The sequence below is a fragment of the Larus michahellis genome, chromosome 7 (genome assembly GCF_964199755.1).
Source record: "Larus michahellis chromosome 7, bLarMic1.1, whole genome shotgun sequence".
Lineage (NCBI taxonomy): Eukaryota > Metazoa > Chordata > Aves > Charadriiformes > Laridae > Larus > Larus michahellis.
In genome coordinates, this window is record NC_133902.1 from 34,035,179 (window position 1) to 34,051,108 (window position 15,930).

Consider the following 15,930-nt stretch of genomic DNA (forward strand, 5'->3'; position numbering starts at 1 on the left):
CAGTGGCTCTGCATTGACTGCTGTTATTTTGCTTTGAATGAACTTACTTGAAGCCCAGGCTAAACCATGTTTCATAGCTAAAGTTGTTCCTTAGCTGATACTGTAACTAGCTAATACTGTAGAGCAGCAAGATTCATTCTGATCACTGGCAGAAACTAAAAGGACTAATTTCCCAGTGTCAAAACTAAGAATGCCTGGCAGCTGATCAGACTCAGCAGCTCTACTACTGCCCTGGTCTGGGGTAGAACAGAACCAACTATCTGTTCAGTAATTTTACTCCTTAGCAAAGCCGCTTCTAGCTCCCTGAAATTAACACCATATTGTGCAGAAACTGTTTGTTATCAGAGTGATAAGACCAATGTTTAATACCAAGGACTGGTATGCAGAGAGGCTCTTGCTTATACTTATTGCTATGACAACCAAGGTCAGCTAATTTCATTATTTGCCCCGTTGGAGAGTCAGAAGCAGGAGAGCGTAGAGGGGTCCCACCTGTGGGGAGGAGTGGACAGGATGAGTGACCCAAAACTGACCAACGGGGTATTCCATCCCATCGGCATCACGCTCAGTATAAAAGCTGAGGGATCAGAGGGTCAGCCCTCTTTCTTCAATGGCCAGCCTCCAAGGAGGACTCTGTCTGTTCGTCTGCCTTTGATCTCGATCCGTGTGTTCCTCACTCCAGATCTGGAATACAGTTCCCACCCATCGCTGAGTCCAGTCTGGGACTTCCCCAGTGCCTGCTGGTGACATCATCCTGGGAGCTTGATCTGGTTTTGTATTTATTGTACCTATTGCATTATTTCCTTTTTATTTTATTAATAATTTTTCATTGAAGTAGTTTAGTTCCTTCTAAACTCATAAATCTCTTTATCTCTCCTCCTCCTCTCCTCGGAGCGGGAGGAGGGGGAGAGCATTTGTCATCTCAGCATTGGCCAATTCGGCCTAAACCATGACAACAACTTAAAGCTTGAAGCTGATTGTGTCGCCTGAAAAGGTGGTGGGATATTTTGTTTGTCCTCCCCTAGCCTAAGGGCCTTGCCTACTCTGTTTGGATTTAAATTACTTTTGAGATTGGTGTACTGAGTCTGGCTGGAATTAAGTTCACTTTCTTCATAGCAGACTATATGCTGCTGTGTTTTGGATTTTGCGACTAAACCAGCACTGGTAACACAGCAGTGTTTTGGCCATTGCTGAACAGTACTTCCACGGTTTCGAGGCTTTCTCTTTTTCATGCTATGCTCCCTGGGGTGCGGGCAGGAGGTTGGGAGGAGAAACAGCCAGGACAGGGGATCTGAATTGGCCAAAGGGATGTTCCATACCATATAACTGCATACACAGCAATGAAACTGGGGCAACAGAATAAGAAGGTTGCAGGGTGGTGCCTTCCAGGGTCGACAATTTCTCAGATGCTGGCTGGGCATCAGTCTTCTTGTGGGAGGTGGTGTGTTTTTTCCCTTGCATAAACTTTTTTTCTTTCCTTCACCTACCTGCTAAACTCTCTTTTAACCCAACCCGTGAGTATTTTTTACTTTTACTCTCCTTATTCTCCCCACCATCCCGCTGAGGGGAGTAAGCAAGAGGCTGTGTCAACCCACCACAATTGGAAACCCCCCCCAGCATTTATAGGCTGTATTACGATGCGTTGTTACATACAAGTTCAACAATGCAGGGTCAGCTGAAGCTATACAGCTTCTGCATGTGAATTTCCACTTCAGGGCACTCTGAAGGACTTTCTTCCACGTCTGCGCACGTGCTCCCGCTTGTGTAGCCGCAGTGGCAAAACTTCTGACTAGGGCACTGAAGACCTTGTGAGAAAGACGGTGCAGAGTAAGTATTGTCTGTTCTTCAGTCCTCTCGGCATGGGACAGGTGATGACAGCTGTCAGCCAAGAAAGGACACCACATAAAAGAACTGATAAAGCAGAGCACCAGGAGAGAGGGCACTGTTACTGCAGCAATGTAAATTGAAGAAATAGAGAGCGCTGCTTCTCTCCAAAAACGGTTGCCTACTGGAATGAAGGGGACAGTGAGGGGTCTTCTCCTGTGGCCCTGCGGGGAGCCCAGTGCCTGCGAACACGCACCCACCACAGCCTCTGTCAGCACCTGCTTCATCGGCAGCGACTGATCGTCCTCAGCCAGGAGGATGCTGCAAACCCTCACACGACAGCCTGACCCTCGTGTTCCTCGGTTTTTGTGTTAAAACACTCTTTTTCCTGTAAATAAGTATCAGAAAGAGTCGCAGGAGGACGGGCTCGGCCTCCCCAGCCCCGCCGTGGCGGTGCGACAGCGGTGGCGGCCTCCGACACCCATCCGCTTCGACTGGGCCGGGCTGGACACGGTCCCCGGGGTACCGTGCCACCGCCTGTGCGCGCCGGGGCCGCGGAGGGACAGCGCTCGCTCGCCCACCGCGTCCCCGGCCACCCGTGGCCACCGCCGGCCGCAGCTCCCCACAACGGCGCGGCCCCTCCCCCGTTCCAGCGCGCCCCGCGGCAGCCAGGCGCTGATTGGTTGCCGGGGGCCGCGCGGTGCCTGATGGGAGCGCCGCCCCGGCAGCCGGGCCCCTCCTTCGGCGGGCGGCGGCGGCAGGATGCGCGGCCCGGCCTGCGGCAGGTACGTGGTGGCGGGGAGGAGCGGCGAGCCCCGAGTGACTCGGCGGTAAGGACTGGCTCCGCCGTGGGCGTGGCGGCGGGAGAAGGGCGCCTGGCGATGCCCGTGACCAGCCTCGGGCCTCGCGTCCCGCGGCGGTGCGGAGGGGCCGAGGCGGAGCAGGGCGGGCGGCGGGTGCTCCCGCCCTCCCCCGCCTCGCCGCTGGCGGGGAAGTGGGGCGGCGGCGGCGGGCCGGGGCGCAGCCTGGGAAGGGGTAGGCAGCGCGTGGCCGGAGGGGGCGGCGGGCGCCTTTTTCGCCCGCCCGGGAGCCGTGGGGGCGGCGGAGCCCTGGTGTTGCCCCGGCTGGCCGGGATGGCGGGCACCGGCAGCCGGAGCTGACCTCTGCCCCGCCGTCCTCCCTCGGGCTGGCTCACCGGGCCGCTGGCGGCCGTGCTCGCAGGCTCCAAAACAAGGCTAAGGCTCGGCTTCAAAAAAAAAAAAAAAAAAAAAGCGCCTGGCCCACCCCCTCCTTGCCCCGTCGCGTCCGAGTCACCCTGTGGGAGCTACTTTGCCTTTTTAATTAAGGCTTTACAAAGCATAGGACCTCCCTAGGATGCTTCTAAGCAGAGACAGCTGAAAACGAAGTTTAAAATGGACAAAATTCGGTCTTCTGTTGTAGTTGAAGGGTGCTAGGGCAGGCCAGCAGTAGGTGGTGGGTGATGCTCCGGGTTCTGCCTTGCTTGTCTCCTTGTCCACAGCTGGAGAAACTTTTTATGATCACTGTGGAAGTTTCTGAAGTCAGTAGATTGTGGGAGAATGTGAATTTTGGCTGGGAGCTTAGTGAGCAGAACTGGAGACTCGTTTTGAAAGGGAGAGCTTGTGTTCTTTGTGATGGTAAATAAACTATTTTCATAAAATGAAGTCACTAAGTTTACAAAATACCTAATTTAAAGAGCATTTCCCCTGCTTTCAGGGGAAAGGTCTATATGTCTGTATGCAAAGTCTTGATTTCAAGTCTCTAACTTCCTTTTTTCTTTTAATATGACTTGGCAATATTCAGTCTTGAATTTCAGCATGCCGGTTATTAAAATTCATTTTGGAGACTTTGATTTTTTTTTTTTTGGAAGCTTTTAATCTTAAAACATCAACAACATGCTTGAAGAAATTTGAGACTGACTTGATAAGTAATGAGATAATCAGACTTTTTACCATCTGGATGAGTAGGTTGGTGGATGACTTCTGTAATTGTGCATGATTCATCACTTTTTCAAAAGAGAAACTTTTTCTGCTGTGGCACTTCTGCTTTGCTTTTTACTAATTAAATTGCATATTTTTGGGGTAGAGGAGATGCTGTCAGGAAATTCCAATTTTATTACCCGACTCTCAAAAAAATAAAAAGTAATAGTGTTTTCTTAAGCTTCTACATTAAATGGTTTTTAATGCCTCTTGTCTATTTTAAGCCTAGGGATGGCAAATGTTGCAGCTATCTTACTTGTATATTAAATCAGTGACAATATTTGTGGAAATAAGTCCAATTGCAGCAGTGCTCAGTGAGTGGAAAGGACAGCTCTGTGCTAAAGAAATGCAGCCTTCAGAAGGAAAAAGTGCTGTGCAAGAATTTGATGGTTAGAGCATGGGAAGCAAGGAGGACTCTTGCCATGAGCAGTAGGATATTAGTGGTGGATACGTGGAGTGGCAGGTGAGGAGGAGCAGGGACAGTTTGAAGTGGTTGAAGACAATTTGTGTTGTCATGTCAAAAAGAAGAGAAGGAAAGTAGGAAGAAAAACATCCAAGGCATTCCATAGAAGCCATAGAAAATTCTTCATCTCCTAACTAAGGATTTGGTGACTAAACTGTAAATGTGAGTCTAGTGTTGCTAATCCCTTAATACCTCTTTGGGGAAGGGTTTTGGTGGCATTACTGACTTACCCAGCAGCATACGTAAAGCCTGTCACCATCATAGTTCGTGTAAAATTATGCGCACGGTGACACTTGCCAAACCTGTTTCCCTTCCAGGCATTTGCCAGATGTTTTGAAAAACATATGTAGAGGTAGCACTGTGAATGTGTTATTGACAAAGGTCAGCGTCACCAATGGCTCACAGATAACCTATGCCCAAAAGATCCTCTATCACTTTTGCTGGAGAGGTTCTCAAACTCTGGCCTAAAGGAAAACAGCATGCAAAAAGGCCCCATGAGTATCTCTGTGTCTCTGCACGTCTGGAACCGAGAACTACTGTTTCGCCTAACAGCAGTGGCAATGCTCGGGAACCAAAATAGTTTTGGGAGCCTTGTGCTAAGTTTACAAACTTCTTGATGGGCTATTTGAGGTAGCTTTCATATTGTTTTGCAAGAAAAATACTGTTTGTCTCTATAGAAATGTTCGAGAAGAAAGTGCCTGCTCAGACCTACTACAATAGTTGTCATGCAAAAACTGTGTTAGAGAACAGTAATATTGTGTGGGTGAAAAATAAAAATATTGCTGCTGTTTTCCTGAGGTGAATTGCTATAGTAGTGATTAATTTGGGAATTTACTCAAGAGTCCAAGGGGTAACTGTGTTTTTTCTGTAGCTCCCCTCTTTGTGTTAGTAATTTGGCAGCAGAGCTAATTTGTCCACCAGTTCTAGCTTCATTTTGGTAGTGTTTCAAATACAGATTTCCTTGTCTTTAAGGATCGGGTTTTGAAATCATAGGGCCTGTAGTTCTGGATTCTGAAGTCCTTGGCTTTCTTAGAAGGTGAAGAAGTTACCATACTACAGTAGCGCTTGTGCTAGTGAGCAGTGTGCATCCTGTATTATATTAATTTGTTCTGACAGTCTCAGACAATTTGGGAACAAATTTGAGTTGAGATTAAGTTTGTTTATCTTTCAATTTTTGGCCAAAGGTAACTTAATAAATAAGATAATCACATTTCTGCCTAACTGGATCAGTGCTTTGTTTTAATAAGTCTCAGTGTTTAATTCCAGAGTTAAAATGGTTTGAGCACTAGTTGGGATTGAGTATTATTTTACTGTTGGGATTGCTACAAACTGATCACTCTTTCATTTGCTGGGGGAAAACTTGCGAATTAAGTGGCTGGAGAGAAATTCTGCCATCCTGAGGTTCAAAGTCAATTGATTCCAACTACCTGCCAATGGAAAGTTGCTACGTTTTTGTTTCAGGAACCTAGACCCAGATCATCAAATTAGTGCTGTTCACAAGTTCCAGGTTTACGTAGGGTGAGCTGCTTTTGCACCTTTGGAATTGCTTTAGCGCCATTTGATGTGTCTGTGATTGCGCTGTGCGCAGGGAGCACCTACCAATGTAGTGCTTTCCTACAGCGAGTGAAATCTCTTTGAAACTGATTATTTGAACTTAAAACTGATTGTACAAAGGAATAACAGTAGTGCTACCCGATGTGTTCTTGTTGATGAGAGCTTGAGAAGGAAGTGGATTTACTGGAGAGGAATTTTCTCATAAATAGTAAGATATTAATGCTGGATACCTGGAGTGACAACTGAAAAGGAACACTGAGAGTTAGGCAGATGGAAATTAGTTTCTTAAATAATCCTGCCTAATAATAAGTTTTTAAAATTGTTTTTCTGCTGGTGGATTTTGGTGGCTTTTTTTAGCAGTTATTTTTTGCCTCTATTTTTGAGGACTCCCCTCTGGTTAAATATTTCCAAAGTAAAAATAAATTTGGCCACATCAAGGCTGATCAACTAACTTAAAAGAATGGCCTATGAAACAGAAGACTGCATTTTAAAATAATGTGTAGGTAGATAACTAGACAATGTCTTTATGTGATATCTTGATTCCTTTAGATATTGGAATAAACTTGTGAATCTTGAATTATGCTGTTAGATTGCTCCTAAGTGCTTAATGCTTCACTTCTAGCTGTGAATTCTTGTAGAAGATTGATAGCTCTGTCAACATTTGCCCACAATAGAAGATGGGTGGATTAATTTCAAGATGGAGGGTAAGTAAAATTGTGTAGCAATATACTAATCTTTAGTCTAGAAGATGGGGGAATGCAGGACATGTTTCTTAATGCCTATTGGTTGACTGTTAATGCTGGTTGAATGTTAGTGCTAGACTTTTCCCATTAATATGCCACTTAAAAGTCCAGTAGTGAGACATAATGACCAAAAATTCCCAAATCCCTAAACTGTGAAACTGTGCAGCTGTCCTTTATTTCCTTTGCAGTACCAGGCCTGGCAGTGGTTTGGTTAACTTATAAAAATACAGTTTTAACTCTTTCTGTAAATCTAAATGGTTCTGTGGTGCTTCATCAGGATAGGTAGAGCAGCATTTGTGATTTGAAAGATTGGTGGCTATTTTAGGTGAAAATGGATACATTCAGAATATCATTCTATGTCTGTTTCAACAAATATTCTGGTAGTGACTTACATCTATACAAATCTTTCTTCTTAACAGTTTTTACTGGGTTTTGTGTTAATGAATGGTGTACTGAGTTTATGAGGAAGAGGCATGAGGTTTTTGGCTACTCTCCTGGCAGGTGTGAATTGTTTGAGTTTGCCTTTGCATATTATCAATTGATTTCTGAGCCTCCCACACAAAGCTCCTTTGAAGGTGAAAGTTTAGGTGAAATGTCAGTTTTGTGTAACAGAAAGAAACTTGCTTTCATGGGGATATAGTGTGGGCTATAGTTTTTGAATTTGTGGCCTGAAGGGTGGGGCAAGACAGTGGCTTTATACTTCTTAGGAATTAGGAAGGATTCCTAAAAGGTGGATTCCAGGTTGCTCCTAAGGGGAATTTTACTGGAGATGCTAACACTTACTTGCAGTTGCTTATAATTTATTTAGAGCATGAGTCTTTGTGTGGAATGAATAGTAATACAAAGCTTAAGTTTTCAGGTTAGGGCTTCCTGTATATATTCTCTCTGTTTTGCCAATTCCCTCCACTCATCAATTCTTCTTGTTTTACTTCCCACTTACACACCCATTATTGCTGTACATGCATTATAGGTTTTCATCTTTTGTGGTGTAGGAGAGGAGCCTTCAGTTAATAGTAATACCAACTGTAAAACAGTGATTCATTACAGTGCTTTCTGTTTGCCACTATTAAAGTAGGAAAAATTCTTACCTTTATGTAAAATGGACAATACATTAATCTGTTATCGTAGAAGGGACCTCAAAGATCATCTAGTCCAACCTTTCTTGGCAAAAGCACGGCTTAGACAAGATGGCCCAGCACCCTGTCCAGCTGAATCTTAACAGTGTCCACTGTTGGGGACTCCAACACTTCCCTGGGGAGATTATTCCAATGGCTGATTGTTCTCACTGTGAACAGTTTTCCTCCTGCCTCCAATAGGAATCTCCCCAGGAATAACTGGTACCCATTAGCCCATATCTTCTCCATGTGACTCCTTGTGAAAAGGGGATCTCCATTGTCTTTGTGGCCACCCTTTAAATAATGGAATGTGGTGATAAGGTCTCCCCTAAGCCTTCCTTTGTCAAAGCTGAACAAACCCAGTTCTCTCAGCCTTTCCTTCAGTCCTTTGACTGTCTACGTGTCCCTTCTGGACCCTCTCCAGCCTGCCCGCATCTCTTTTTGTATAGCAGGGACCAAAACTGAATGCAGTATTCCAGGTGTGGCCTCACAAGTGCTGAGTGGAGTGGGATAATGACTTCTTTGTCTCTGCTGGTGGCATCCTTGTTGATGCAGCCCACCACCCTGTTGGCTTTCTTAACTGCTGCAGCACACTGTTCATATTGAGCTTGTTGTCCACCAGGACCCCCCAGGTCCCTTTCCACAGAGCTGTTCCCCAGCCAGGTAGATCCCAGCCTGTGCTTCACTCCTGGGTTATGTTTTCCCAGCTGCAAGACCTTACACTTGTCCTTGTCGAACTTCATAAGGTTCTTGCTAGCCTACTCTTTCAGCCTATCCAGCTCTTCCTGCAGTGTGCCTCTGCCTTCTGAAGTGTCCACTTCCCCACTTGGTTTGGTGTCATCAGCAAGCTTTGTCAGGGTACACTTGATCTCATCATCCAGATCAGTTATGAAGATCTTAAACAACGTTGGGCCCAGTATCGATCCCTGGGGGACCCCACTTGTGACAGGTTGCCAGTTTGAGAAAGAGCTATTTACCACCACCCTCCAGGTGCAGCCGTCAGCCAGTTCCCCACCCACCGCACAGACCACTTGTCTAGACCATAACGCATCAGTTTCTCTAGGAGGGCGCTATGCAGAACTGTGTCGAAAGACTTGGAGAAATCCAGCTATAAAACGTCCACCGCTCGCCCCTCATCAACCAAACTGGTTATTTTGTTGTAGAAGGCATATGAAGCATATGAATAAGTCGTCTTGTTAGAAAACAGTTAATGCACTGTAAATGTTAACGTCCTCAAAATACCGACTTTTTTTTTAGTCAGATTAACATCTCTGTTCTTTCCTTTGTAAGCAGGCAAAGCCTTCCACTGTAGAAGTATTAGAAAAAATTGACAAGGTATGTATTTGCTCTTTGGTGTTTTGTTTCGTTTTAGGTTTGAAAGATGCATCCTTTTTGCTGGCCATGTTTTTCTTTTACATTAGGTAAAATACTGTCATGGAATTCTAAATTATTTTGATAATTATTCCAGTTGAATATACTAGAGATTCTGAGTTTCAGATGAGATGCACTGCTACCTTTTTTCCCCTTACTACTAGTCATTTTAAAAAAAAAAAAAAATCTGTATAATAGACAGTAAGAAACTACAGTTTAAATATTTATTTGGAGAGCCTGAAATGGGATTGAATGTGAAGTTGGCTTGATTACACAATTTAATTGTAACTAATGGTTAAACTCCCATGTAATGGTAAATGTCACTAATGCAAGGTTCCATTCATCAGGCTCATTAGAAAAGCTTCAATGTGTGGTTTTAAGTGTAAGAATTGTAACTGTAGTGGTTGTAAGTAGGGTCAGGGGCAGAATAACTGAATAGATGGTTCAGTAATCAATTCTGATTTTTTTTTTTTTTAGCCAGAATTTGTGACAGATGTCTGTACTCTATGGGGAAATTAACTGTTTTGAAATATGCTGCTGATATTTTTTGTTTTCCTTTTAATGAAAGTGTGAGTACTCCTGTTATCACTTGAAGTGCAGTCAAAATGGTAACATAGTAGGGCATTGCTTAATCACTTATTAATATGCCAAAATCATCATTCGAATGTTCAGGATTTCACTCTTAATGTGAGGAAAATACTGAAATGAAAACATGTGAAATGATGGAGACTTTTCAGCAATTTCCCACGTTAGTAGAAAAGTATTAGAAGCATTTGGAATTTTACAGGTGCCTGATTAAAGTTTTGGGATGCGAAGTATGGTTGGTAGGGATTTATGTGATCATAAAGACTGCCATTCATAACATATTAGCGTTTTCCACTTGTTCCAAATATACCAACGCATTACAAATAGGAAAAAGTGCTGATCTGTAATATTTCTTCCCAATAGCGATGTGTTACTGCTAATACAGTGCAAGTGGCCCATATCATAACCTTAATAGTGTTATGTATTTATGCTGTGAAAGCTATCTTTGGGCAAATATTGTCATTTATCAAAAAGCTGCTTGACTTTTTTTAATCAAGTATCAAATTGATAGGGATAATTTTAGCAAGCACTTAAAGGCAGCTTAGTAAAACCACCAACTTAATTTCACTAATAAGGTTGAACCCTGTTTATTTACAGGAAATACAGACATTAGAAGAATTTAGAGAAAAAAATCAGAGGCTACAGAAACTATGGGTTGGAAGGCTGCTTCTCTACTCTTCACTCCTTTACCTTATCACCTGCATAATCGTATATTTGTGGTGTCTTCCTGATGAATGGACAGCAAGGTTGATTATGACACTTCCATTTTTTGCGTTTCCATTGATGTAAGTAAATATACCTTTTTTTTTTTAAACTGATCTCCCTTTGATAAAAGGAGATGGAAAATACATCACAGCAGGGGTGTGGGTTTGCTTTTGACAATCCTTGAGTTGTCATAACTTGCTGAATTTTTTTCTTTTAAAATAAATCCAAGTTGTTGGGCAGACACTTTCATTGAGGCAAATGTCTCTCATGGGTCTGGGCTTAGTGTAGAACTAAGTCTTACTATAAAAAGATGTTAGCATCTAAAGTTACTTGAATTATCAAAATTATACCAGGGCTAGAGACACACCTGGATCTGAACACCTGCGAAGTAGTGTAATATAAGTAGAAGAATGTTATCTGGGGTTTTATTTCTACTTCTGTTTGGAAGAGTATCACTGTGTCATCAAAGTGACCTAGAGTATGTCACCTGCATGTAAAATGCAGTGTATAAAATTGTGTAAAAAATACAGAATGAATGGAGAAACTTACTTTTACATACTAGGTGACTGTTAACACAGAATTGACTTGAAAGGTCACCAACCTAAATATGTTGAGGACTAGTTTTACATGATTAGCTGTTTTTCTGGAAAGTAATTGTTTTCTTCAACCAGAAAATATCCTAAAATCATTGGATTTGAATAGGAGGAAGTATTGTCTACTTTTTTGTTCCACTGAGCTGACTGGCTCCTCATCCTCATGAGTGGCTTTTGATTTCTAAGAAGACTATTTTTCTAAAAATAACAAAATGGGCCCCCACCTCACTAAACAGCGGCTTCCCTGCCTCCCCTTCCCCCAGACCATCAAGGAGGAGAAGCGGCCTACTGAACATCTTTCCTGCTCATGGGGAGCATAGTGTATTTACAAACTGCCTGAAATGAAGATCCTAAATACTGTCCATATTCGTACAGCATCTTTGTATGAAAACATGAACTTGTCAGTGCCGTAGCTTTAGACTTGAAAGGCAAAGTCAAATGTAAATATTTAAGGCTTTGCAGGTTTGATTAGTGTGGGTCAGCATAACATAATATGCAAAAAACCCAACATGAAGATGCTTTTTGTACAATGTGCATAGCACTATGACGTACTAATATGCTGCTGTTATGGGATCCTGTGGAGAAGATACATGGGCAGCAATATCTTGACTATAAGGATTAATATAGAAATTAAAGCTCAAATTAATCTTTGGCAGCAATATGAATTGATTTTGTTCTTAAGGACAAGGACTTGAAGGTCTTTGTTGTTAGCATGTGAGGCTTGCTCATGTTAACAGGGAATGTTTGTAGAAGTAGTATTGCCAGCCTCCCTTCACTTAAGTATTTTAGGATTAGTGTAGAAATGAAAACTTTTATTACTTGAAGGTGGTGGCTTCTACTGTTGTGGTGTGGATTTTCATATTGGGTTTTTATTTTCTAGTTTTTGTCCTTCAATACTTGGGTGTTTTTTTGAATGTTGGGTTTCTATAAAATTCTGAATTGGATATTGGCTTACTCATGTTTAGAATTAGACTGTTCTCTTACGACTTGCAACTGTTTATCTGATTTTTCTCTTAAGCTATTCCTCTTCAGCTTTTTTTGGCAGATATGAATGGCAAGTAACTGCCAGCTTGTCTTCATTCTCGGTCAAGAGGTGACTCCATGTTGAATGCTTGGTGCCACCCAGTAATAGCTCTAGAGATTTTTCAGCCCTAATCAGACTGGAATATGTCTGTCTTGTCCAGCATGCAGTCAGTCACCAACTTATTTATGCCTTAGGTCATTCCCTCAGGGTCTCAGCAAGTTACTGATGCTGGACAGAGTGAGTTAGGTTGTAGGAATATACAGCATCATTAATTTTAAATGTATATTGAAATATCTGAAAAGTTGAAGAAATATATTAGCACATTAAAAGGATGCTCTTCTTGAAATGACTTTCATTTGAATTAGGTTCTGTTCCATCTTGTGTGTTCTGATTTTCAGAGAAATATGTTTTTATTTTGTAACGTTGGTCTGAAATGGTCTACTATTAAACTTCACCTCGAAGCTCTTAAAGGGGAAATGTTTTTTATTTCCTGAAGTCCTATCATATATCCATTAGCTTAGAATACAGCTTTAGGTAGAAGACTATTAAGCATACAGTAAAAAAGAAATAATGCTTTTGCCTGTGTAACATAGTCTTCGAGGCAGTTCAGACCCTGTAAAACATTAATTTCTTTTGATACTTGATGAAGAGACACATCTTGCATTGTGTAAGCTGGCAAAGCCATCCGTATTCTTAGAGTAGCTATTACAGCACGCCTTTGAATGTGGAATAGAGTTAAACTTCTTTCTCTGTTTCTCTGACCTTGGGTAGGTTACTCTTGCATTCCAGTTCTCTTGTCTAACTTAACTCAGGTTGTCTTGTTAATACTTGAAAGCATTTTGAACTGGGCAGCCATTACATAAATGCAAAAGGTGTTCTTATGAATTAAGTCGAAACTCTATTTGGCATCTTATAGCCTTTTGCCTGCTTTCTTACGCTAGCTGTTATTCAGAGAACCTTTCTAGCCTTTAAGAATTTTTTTTTCCTTAAATGAAACATTTAGGTGTTATTATATAGTTCTTGGCACTACGAGGGTTTTGGATAAGATGCTTGGAAGTATGAGATTTGCCACTTGGTTTAGGCTGAGTAACTTGCCAGGAAAAGTGTCAACTTAATAATTATAAGCAATTCTAAGCTTTTAAAACAAATTAAGTCCTGATGATTGAAGAGAGACCTTTCAAATGTAAAATGATCATAGATCAGTTTATCTTGAGCACAGATAAACTGATCCATTGTTTGAGTTAAGTCAGCTGAAACTGAGAGGATTCAGAGCTCTGTAAAATCGCCAGGAGTCGGGTCAGTTAACTCTGCTTGGGAGAGCATTTGTACAATAGCTGTATCTCATGGTTTTCATTGGTATTGAATTCTTCCCACAAATCACCCAGGTCTTAATTTTGGTCCTTAACTGGTAAGCTTGGTTTTTTGGATAACATGCATCATAAATCTATCAAATAAGGAGTGATGACTAAGGAAGTTTCACCTAGCTATGCATACCTTGATTTTTAAAAAGTTCCCACTGAACATTTTAGCAAGTGATGATCTTCCTTGCTGCTGCTTCCTTAGTATTTCTACCTATAATAGAACTTGGTTAAATTTTAATAGACAGGACGATTTTATTTAGGTCAGTGTAAATGTCTTGTTGACAAGATACTAATTTAATTTTTAGTTTTCTATATAAATATTGTTTGAAGACTTCTGTTATTTGTATTTGCAAAGTTAAATCTCACCTGATAAGTCTTCTGTGTTAGTTATCCTGTTTGCTAAATGACTTCAGAAGTGGTTACTGTAATATATTTTAATTAATATAATTCTTCTTTCTGTTTTAAAGAATCTGGTTTATAAGAACACTGCTCATTTTTTTCTTTTCCAAAAGGACGGAAAGGAATAGTAAGTACTCTTTTCTGTATTTTTTTTTTTGAATATGGAACTTGTTGGGAATGTTGCTTGCTATAAAAATGTAAATATTTTGGGTAATTTGGCTTCCAGGAAAAGAAGAGTTGATGCTGAAATGGGTAACATTAGCTAAACTGTTTCTACTGCGCAGTTCTTGAAGGAATGGGGAGCAAACTGCTTAATCGTTGGCTTCACTTACAAGATGTGGTAACTTCCTCCCATCTTTGCATGGTTCAAAATGGAATGGAGTAAAATGTAGTGTAGGAGCGAGGGAAAGGAAGTATAAACAATAGTAGTAGTTCCCTTAGTACTTCCAGCTTGCAAAGTATTCAAGCAGTCTTAATCTGTTACCTTTAAGTATAAGAGAAGAGATTTATAGCAGAAGTGGGTAATTTATTTGTGAAGATAGGTTTTTGTCTATGAAGCTCTCAAAAGCATGCTTAAGTCTTCCTGAGTGGAAAAGGGATAAGCAGGTGTTTTTGTGCTGTTTTCAGAGCTAAGGAAGAACATTGGGAATCATGTAACAAAAAGTAATGCAGGTGTTCAAATATATGCATCAGAAGTTGTTAAAGAATGTGCAGATTTATTCTAATGCAAAATTTAAAAACAGCATCTGTGGAACTTGTCTGTGGTAGTTAGAATTCATTTAAGACTTTCTTTGAAAGTAGTCCAGCCTGTAACAATATCTCATGGTGATGTGAGCAATAATATAGGAAAACCTCAACGTTGCTCTGTGTTTTATGACTTGCCGAACGGCATGATGTATTTAATTTGTGACAGCTTACGAGTTAAACATCACTTTTGGAATTTTTCTTAAACTTAATGTTTGCATTTGATATGCAGGCATAGGACATACATTTTTATGTAGAAATAAAATTGTCCATATATTCTGTGCTGCAGTGTGATTCATTTCTAAGGTGAATATATATTTGCATTTCATGGCTGGATAAGAAAAAAAATTATGTATGTTTTCCTAGTTTGCTTAAATGTCTTTATTGCTGTTTGTAGCATACAAGCGAGTGCAGCGCTTTTGTTGAACCTGTGTATAAAGGGTTTTAGTAGATGTTAGAACATGACAAAAGGAATTATTTCTGCATTGTTCCATAGGCTGGGTAAAAATGAAGTGTTTTACCTCAAAGATACAAGTACTGTATTTGTAAAAAGAGAAAACAAATGTGCAGTGCAAGAATTAGAGCAGTAAAGCAGGAGAAAACATAGCTGAGAGAACAAACTGGCAACTGAGTGGCTCAAAGCTGGCCTTTTATTCTGGGATAAGTTAATAGAACACACTGAGTTACTGGAGATGATTATTTGATACTACAAAGCTGGGTATGGTATGTTGGGTAACCAGCATACACCAGTTTTGGGAACCATGCTCTGAATGAGGACAATTCCTAGTGAAACGCTAGGAAGGATGATGTACAGAGATTATGGGATTTCAGTTTTTAAGACTGGTCAAGCAAACAACTGTTGAGGAAGATTTAGTCTGATCTGTCCCAAAGTGTGGGGAAGATAAGTAAGGTATCTTTCAGGTACTGACTTCTCTGCTATGAATTCTTCTTTTTTTTTTTTTTCCTGTAGGTTTAATTAACATGAGATATATTGGTTTCTTGAGAGTACTTTGCAGTAATTGCCATTTGGCCATGTTTGAAGGGGCAGGTGTTTCATGAGGTTCTTGTTGAACACGGGAGGTAAAGTGATCAGAAACAAGCTCCCACACTTTAAACTAATAGCATTGCTTGGTGGGAGGCTATGCTTGAAGATGTTCTAGGCGTTTCTGTACCAAAACCAGCTTCTGTTTCTTAAGTAACTTAACAGCTGACTGTATTGTGCCATTTGTTTGTCTGTGTGACACCATACTGCAGCGCAGTGCATTTCAAGCCGTTAATCTGTGTGAGGCTATGTGAGAGGCTGTGTTCTAAAATAAATGTAAAATTTGGTGGAGGGAGGTACCTTATTAAATTGAGGATGCACAGTTCCTGGAATTGTCTATTTTTGTCGTCCAGACCAGTGCTAAATATGGTCTTGTTCTATGTCCTATTTGTCTTAACTAACAAGGGATTGTC

The 15,930-nt window shown here is 41.3% G+C and overlaps 1 protein-coding gene across 16 annotated transcripts in view; it reads left to right on the forward strand.

The window, feature by feature from the left end:
* Window positions 1-2,375: 2,375 nt before the first annotated feature.
* Window positions 2,376-15,930, forward strand: part of LNPK (lunapark, ER junction formation factor) — a 52,089-nt gene continuing 38,534 nt past the window's right edge. For 4 of the 16 annotated variants that reach the window (XR_012588273.1, XR_012588279.1, XR_012588274.1 and 1 more), the window contains exons 1-5: window positions 2,537-2,651; window positions 6,458-6,539; window positions 8,984-9,028; window positions 10,247-10,434; window positions 13,800-13,858. Coding sequence is in view for 5 of the 16 variants with exons in the window: in XM_074594314.1 (XP_074450415.1) it covers window positions 6,513-6,539; window positions 8,984-9,028; window positions 10,247-10,434; window positions 13,800-13,858 (319 nt within the window). In the remaining 11 variants the exon portion in view is untranslated. Of the gene's footprint in view, window positions 2,652-6,457; window positions 6,540-8,983; window positions 9,029-10,246; window positions 10,435-13,799; window positions 13,859-15,930 lie in introns of all 16 variants that reach the window. The other 12 variants (XR_012588269.1, XR_012588270.1, XM_074594312.1 and 9 more) reach the window with 7 other exon arrangements.